We start from the raw sequence: 8,527 nt of genomic DNA, 5'->3' as shown, positions 1-8,527 counted from the left end.
TTTGAAAATCCCTAAAAGAAGAAAATTAATATCCGCATTTCTAAACGAGTTTGTATGCTAACAATAAGTAAAATAAAGTGGCGTTCTTCTCTTATTAAAAAAATGCTAATTTTGCAAAACCCTGTTTTCTTCCCCGCACGCGCTTCAAGCAACACATTCAATTAGGTCTTTCTACTTGAGTATCTAAAATATTAATTGTAAAGGTCAAATTCCGTATCCACATTGAATCATGCTCACCATAAGGAGATATCATAAAACAATAATAAAACTTCATCAATCAAAATATAATTTATATTTTATTTTTATGTAGTTGATTATACTATATGCAATGTAATGTAACTAAGACTACTATATGAGACACGGATGATCCGGATACATAAGCCCATTCCAATGGGCTCCTGCCACAAAGGCCTGAAAGACGCCAGACTTACCACAACGACGAGACACACCGACTCTACTAACACATTTTATATGATGCATGTCAAAGTTATAAAAATATTACTAACACAAATTCCAACCAGCCACTAGTTTCATGTACATATTATTGTAATTTATTAAATACAAGTGTGTTCCAAAATGACAAATGATGGAAGTGAGTTAATGCTAATAAATGTATGAGATAACTCTTCATGAATTTTGAATTTTGAATTTTGAATTTTGAATTCGGAGATTGTAACTCTTCATGAGATGTTGCAAAGGTGAAACCATGCAACTGTTGGTGAAACATGTTGCAGGCCAATCATTATGATTATTGGAAAAGGACATTGTTTCACCAAGGGTCGCTACCTTGTGAAACAATATCAACATGGCCTATAAAAGCATAAATCCGGATTCAGAATACAACACACAAAAATCCAAAAATCCTCTAAATTATTCCAGACGCTTTTCGCTGCATTCGGGTTTTCGTCGGTCTTGCGCAAACTCGATAAAGCTGAATTATCCTGGGTATTCCTGCATCAGAACTCTAAGACAATCGAGAGTGCTTGAAATACTATAAGGAAAGTGTTGCGTTCACGATTCAAGTCTGGATCCTTTTAATCTTTCCGAAATTTCTAACAGTCTTATAGTAGTTTCAAATAATGGTTATCAAGGCTTCAGTTTCAAGCATCAAAAAGAAAAACTCAAGAAAGAACACAAGAAGAATCGGTATTACGAAATTTGGTATGATTTTATTATTCTTCATATTAATTAGAGCACCGTGAAATTCATGATATCAAGATCTAAATATAAAATTTTTCTATCAATTAGGATCAGAGTCAGATTATTGATATTGTGATTTTTTGATAATAACTAATTGATATGATTTTGAATTAGATTTCTTTAATAACTATAGTATTACTTAATTTAATGGTTTTCGTGATTTTTAATAGAAAAGCAATATCTGTATCATGATTTTCCATTTGTTGGACAAATTATTACATATTGATGGTTGAATGATATACATCTGACAATACATGAATAAATCATGATTACGCAATTATATTATACTTGATTATGTAACCTATTTTCCATATGAATAGAAATTGAAGGGTCTTGGATATAATAGGAAGAAATATGTACATTTCCACATTGGTATTGTACATAATAGAAAAGTTTTCATTCCAGTATGAGATATGGAATTCATGATATGTAAATATATGTATTGTGCATTCATGATATGTAAATTTGTTCCATGATAGAAGTGCATGACAATATGTTGTTTTACTTTAAGAAATAGAGAAACATGTTATGCCCTTTGAAGGAAACGGAATTATATATACAGTTTTAAAAGGTTTTACAATATAAACATATAAAGGGTTCTATGTTGTCTTCTTCCGGCATATTGATTGCCATACAGTGCCTTATTTTGGTGACATAAATACTACTTATTATATGTATATTATATATATGTTGCATAACAATTCAAGTTGGTATGAAATTATTTTTTTAAAAATACGGGATGTTCCTTTGTTTATTTTTAAAATTAATTTGTATAAAGGATAATTTGTGATTCAATAAGGTATGTAAAGATTATTCAAAGATGAATCATGACTTATATAAACTTTTGAATTTGAAGTCTAATGTGACTATTGAATTCTAATATATGAAATTTTTGAGAACCTTATCACAAAGAATAAGGAATTTGATATTCCTACAATGAAGACCCTTGTGAGGAGGGTTCTCCACATATTGTTGAAACACAAACCAGAATTTCTTCATGGATTGCTGAAACATAATCCTAAATTAGAATAAGAAAGAGAGTCTGGAAGGCTAAGGATCTAGGATCAAACAAAATTGATAATCAATTTATTTCTTTTATCTAATGGAAGGAAATAGTAAAAAAATTGTTCGTAAGATTCTTATTATTCTTCAAGTGGAAGATGATCCTATGACTTAAAAGGAAGGAATCAACAACTTCAAGGGACTCATCTTATTTAGAAGGAAGTATCATATTGTGATGGTACACTAAACACCTACAAGTCTAGATTAATGACCAATGATGTTTTAAATAAAAAAATGTGTTTATCATTTGATACATATGCACTAATAGCAAGCACAACAAAATTAGAGCATTGTTTGCATTAGCTTCTTTGCATGACTTTATAGTTCATGAAATGGATGTCAAAATGAAATTTCAATATGGAGATCTCGATGACGAGATTTACATGAATCAACCATAAGGTTATGAATAAAAGGTATGAAAGCTTGTCAAATCCTTGTATGAATTCAAACAAGCACCAAAACAATGACAGCAAAAGTTTGACAATGTCATAGTAAGATTCACCAATTAATTAGGGGAGACACACAACTTAAGAGGAGACAATATTTTGTCATCATCAAAAGGGGGGAGATTGTGAGGAATAAATCTTATATCTAGTTCAATTTTGATGAAGACAAAGATTATCAAAGGAGAAAAGGTTCAAAAGGTTCATGCACATCAATGATGAAGTTAATTAAGAAAGTTGAACATAGAAATTCAAGTGAAGATTTGAGACAAGTGAACATAACTAAGGTACTCGTTGAAATTTATATTATACTAATTTAAATTGCTCATAATTTCATTTCTCACTTCATCTAAAAACCTTCTTACATCATCATGCATGATTATCTAAAAATATTATTCATCTAATTCTTGTTACAAGTGTTTGTACACAAAGTTGTGTGAGAATATTGTGATATTCACTCGTATTCATATTGATTATATGATTGATCATTAGCAACAAGATGAATGGAATTTTAGAAACAAAGAGGTTTCAAACTTTCATATTCAAGATGAATGATCTTGGCCTAGTTGACACATTTTTGGAGATTAAAGTAAAGTGAAATAGTGGGGGTTGTGAACTTAGTCAAACACATTATGTTGAGAAAATGTTGGAAAAGTTCAAACACCTAAACTTTAAGGAAGTAAACACTCCATTCGATCCTAGTGTCAAACTTCAAAAGAACAATGGGAGAACCGTGACACAACTGGAATATGCAAGTGCAATTGGATGTCTAATGTACTTAATGCAATGCACCAGACCTGACATAGCTTTTGCAGTTAGTAAGATGAGTAGATTTACTAGCAATCCAAATGATGAACATTGGAAGGCCATAACTAGGATTTTTGGATATTTGTTAAAGACCAAAAATCTTGGCCTTCATTATGGTAAGTTTCCTGCCGTACTAGAAGGATATACCGACGCAAGTTGGATATCAAGTGTTGGAGATTATAAATCTACAACTGGGTGGATATTCACATTAGCTGGAGGTGCGATTTCTTGGAAAAGCAAGAAACAAACATGCATTACTCTCTCAACCATGGAATCAGAGTTTATAGCTCTTGCGTCTGTTGGACAAGAAGCATAATGGTTGAGGGACCTCTTATTGGAGGTTCCGTTAGCTAAAGACAATGTTTCAAAAGTATTGATACATTGTGATAGTCAAGCCACCCTGGCTAAAGCGTTCAGTGAAGTGTACAATGGAAAGTCTAGACACATAGGTCTTAGACACTCTCTCGTGAGAAAAATGATAAAGGATGGGATCATTTCACTAACATATATACAAACAAGCTATAATTTGGCTGATCCATTTACTAAACCACTGGTCAGAGATTTAGTAAAGACTACCTCGAAAGGTATGGGATTAAAACTCCTTGAATAAGGGTTCCGACAATGATAGCAACCCAATCTGAAGTTAACACATCTTAACCTAAGATTCAATGGGTAACAACAAATCGTTGATTCGGAAGGTTATGCAACATTTCGCGATAATGTTGACGATTACAATCTGAGGGTTGAGTTTTCAAAGAAACTCTTAATGAAGTTCTATATCAAGGAGGATACGTATCTCAAGAAATAGATACGAATTGAACTTCACCTATATGAACTTCAAGATGGTGCCGTCTTAAGGTGAGAGTTGGAGTTTCTCTTATGAAAAGTTCATGAAAACAGGAAAAGCACATGGCCATAAATAGTGCTAAGCGAGATATGTAGGCGAAAAACCTCTAAAAGTGTGTGTATAGCAACGCCGATTTGATCACATGGGATAATGGTTCAAAGCATAGCTACCTAACGTTCCGATTAGGCTTTGCGTTGTCTTTACTAAGGTTAAGTTCAAATCGAAAGATACTTAACTGTATTAACACTTTTTGCTTTCTATATTCTGGAATTGGATTTGTCATTATTAGAACAAGTGGGAGATTGTTGTAATTTATTAAATACAAGTGTGTTCCAAAATGACAAATGATGGAAGTGAGTTAATGCTAATAAATGCATGAGATAACTCTTCATGAATTTTGAATTTTGAATTTTGAATTCGGAGATTGTAACTCTTCATGAGATGTTGCAAAGGCGAAACCATGCAACTGTTGGTGAAACATGCTGCAGGCCAACCATTATGATTATTGGAAAAGGACATTGCTTCACCAAGGGTCGCTACCTTGTGAAACAATATCAACATGGTCTATAAAAGCATAAATCCGGATTCAAAATACAACACACAAAAATCCAAAAATCCTCTAAATTATTCCAGACGCTCTTCGCTGCATTCGGGTTTTCGTCGGTCTTGCACAAACTCGATAAGACTGAATTATCCGGGATATTCCTACATCAGAACTCTAAGACAATCGAAAATGCTTGAAATACTATAAGAAAAATGTTGCGTTCACGATTCAAACCTAGATCCTTTTAATATTTCCGAAATTTCTAACACATATTTTTTTTTATATATTCTTCTCAACAATCGAATTAAGTCACATAAGCCATACATAAATGTTATTATTCATTGTCACTTTTATACATCCTGACCATACACCTATACATACACACATTTTGGAATAACAATATGATCACATTTTGGAATAACATAATCATATTGATATAAGCTTAATATTATACAAAGTATTTATCCAACTTTACACTGTACGGACCCTGATATAAGTCTAGGGGTGGCAATTGGATCCATTTAAAGAAAATCCATCCAATCCATCCATCAAAAAATCCATCCAATCCATCCACTACATAAAAAATTAAGTTAATGGATTGATCCAATCCATCCATTTATAAGCATGGATTGATCCAATCCATCCAACACATTTTAATGATCCAATGGATTTTTTTATCTAATTTTAAAAAAATAATTTTTTTCAAATATTAATTTTTTTTTTGAAAAATAAAAAATAATTTTTTTTTCGAAAAAAAATCTTTTTTTTCGAAAAAAAATCTTTTTTTTTGAAAAATAAAAATAAATTTATTTTTTTCGAAAAAAAAATATTTTTTTTTGAAAATACAAAAAATCGTTTTTTTCCAAAAATTTAAAAATAATTTTGAAAAATACCAAATTTTGATTTTATTTTCGAAAAATTTATTTTTTACGAATATAAAAAAAAACAATTTTTAAATTATTTTTTTCAAAAATACAAAAATATATTTTTTTTGAAAAAAAATGATTTTTCTCGAAAAAGCTGATATTGTTTTATTAAAAAAAATAAGTGATTTTTTTCAAAAAAGAAAAATTTTAAAGGAAAAAGAAATGGATGGATGGATATTCATCCACTAAAAATATGATAATGGATGGATTGGATGGATTTTTATTTTTAATGGATGGATTGGATTGGATATTTTTAAAAAACTTTTAGTGGATTGTTAATGAATAATGGATTGTTTTGATCCATCCATTAACGATCCAATCCATATCCATCCAATCCATCCATTTTGCCACCCCTAGATATAACCATTAATCATTAATGTCTCTTTTTGTGGTAGTCAAGTTTTCATGTGAGTATATTATAAGACACCTGATAGCTATACATATAAAAATCAAAGCACATCCACTTTACAGTAATTTACTAGTTTCAAACTAACAAAAGAATAGCAGTATATTCACAACATGATAACACACAACAACCATGAGGCTTAAATTGCAATTGAAATGGAAACATAAATTTATAAATGGCATTGAATCAAAATATTAATGTTTTTTTATTATATAATTATTTTAATTTTAACAGATAAAAGTTGTATTACTATTCTATAACACTTTTCTATGCAACTTGAGTGTGTGGGAAAAGAGCCATTACCTTACGAGTCGTCTACTAATATTGAATTTTAATCTCCTACGATTGATTAACCCACCGAGTGCTTAGTATTTCTAAAAGAATGATTATTATTTTTATTAGGAAGGATATAAACCGGAAAAAATAAAAGAATAAATGAAAATATAGTACCTTCAATGTGTAGAATTTATGTTGTGTCTTTTATGAAATTATAATGGTATAGGTTGAATATATTTTTATCTTTTTTATGAGAGAACAATTGAATTAATAGATTTTTAGAAAGGTGGAAGTTGAGGGAAAAGAGTGACATAAGTGACACCGGTTAAAACAAATAAAAGAGGAATTTGTGAAAGTGGAAGACCGTGATTTTGGATAAGAATAAACTGAAATTTATTAATTTGATCTATCCACTCCAACTTAGTCTACTACACTCCACTATTTTTAAGAACTACCTCACTTAGTCAAAATTGAATTCTCAATTTTGAATTGAATTCTCAATTTTGAATTGAATGTCTCAACTTTGTGTGTATTTTAAATAACTCATCTCTTGTACTGTATTTTTCATCCAAGACTAGCCTGATGCATCTATATTACTTCCATACCCATATTCATCCATTTATACTAATAAATTAAAATTAAAATAATAATAACAACACATACCATTAAGTGTTAAATTCATTTACTATATTTATTTAAATTTGGTTTAAAAGGAAAAAAACAACACATATCATCGTTAAGTATTAAATTAATTTAATACATATTTAAACTTAGTTTGATAAAATGATAATCACAATACTATATTTTATATTTTATATTATTTAATATATTCATAATAAATTAATTAATTTAAATTTTCTTTAAATTACTGATTTATTTATTTAAGTTTTATTTAATAAATATAACGATCACACAAAATTTCATATTTAAAATTATGTAAATATTATTTTAAATATTTTTTTCCTTAATATTTAACTATTATGGTCACGCTAATTCAACTACTTCTAATAATTAATAAAAATGAGTTCTACCCAATTCATTAAAATTGAGAAAGTTACCGTTGACATGATTAATTATATTATTAGTATCGGGTGATTCTCGGGCGGGTGCAAATACCACTGAGTTCTGAAATTAAATCGAACTCATCCATTATAATCCGTGTATAGATGATTTTGTCCATTTGTTTACCTAAATTACCGGCCTGACCCTCCCATTTGCTTCAATTTATTGTAGATTACTCGATTTACGGTCTGGGTAAGCAGATTATGCCCACCCCTATATTAATGATAATATAATTAGTCATGTGAACTACTCGGTTAAAGAGATGTTTGAATTGCTCGGCTACACAAATGTCGGCACTACCGTAACTTTTCAATATGGATTATTACAAGACTAAGCTATATACTATTATGGTTATTTTCTTTTTCATCATTATAATTCATAGCAGTAGTAATATTTAATTGTTAAAAGTTACATTATAAAATCATTATATATTTCTTGTGAGAGAGTAACTAACTTTTCGGGTGGAATAAATTTTTTGTTACTGTGTTGTATTGAAATTAGTTACAAAATTATTTAAATACACAAATTAAAATGTTACGTAGACTAAGTTAAAGGATAAAACTATTTTATACTAAACTGAAATGAATTATATCTAAAACCATCCATTAATTCATATTCAGATACTCAAAATATAGAACACCAATTTCATCTCTCAAGTGGATAAAGTGTTCAATCTTGATAGCTTTAGTCAGTACATCTGTCAGTTGCTTCTGAGTCCTATAGTGAACAACTTCAAGCACCCCATTTTGAACCCGGTTTTTCAGAAAATGAAACTTCATCTCAATTTACTTCCTTCTTCTATGCAACACTGGATTCTTGACAAGACTTATAGCTGATTTGTTGTCAATCATCAACTTCATAGGTTTGCTCACCTTGATTTTCAGATCCTGCAACAAGTTCAGAATCCACACAGGTTGACAAGCAGTCAAAGCACCTGCAATGTACTCAGCTTCA

The 8,527-nt window shown here is 29.9% G+C and overlaps 1 protein-coding gene across 1 annotated transcript; it reads left to right on the top strand.

The window, feature by feature from the left end:
• The first annotated feature begins 3,348 nt into the window (after nucleotides 1-3,348).
• LOC127093959 (secreted RxLR effector protein 161-like) lies at nucleotides 3,349-3,828 on the top strand. The gene has a single exon (XM_051032843.1). The coding sequence runs from the start codon at nucleotides 3,349-3,351 to the stop codon at nucleotides 3,826-3,828; it is 480 nt and encodes a 159-aa protein (XP_050888800.1).
• The last annotated feature ends 4,699 nt before the right edge of the window (nucleotides 3,829-8,527 follow it).

Source organism: Lathyrus oleraceus, chromosome 6, assembly GCF_024323335.1.
Source record: "Lathyrus oleraceus cultivar Zhongwan6 chromosome 6, CAAS_Psat_ZW6_1.0, whole genome shotgun sequence".
In the NCBI taxonomy this organism is placed as follows: Eukaryota; Viridiplantae; Streptophyta; class Magnoliopsida; order Fabales; family Fabaceae; genus Lathyrus; species Lathyrus oleraceus.
This window is presented reverse-complemented; position numbering and strand designations above follow the sequence as displayed.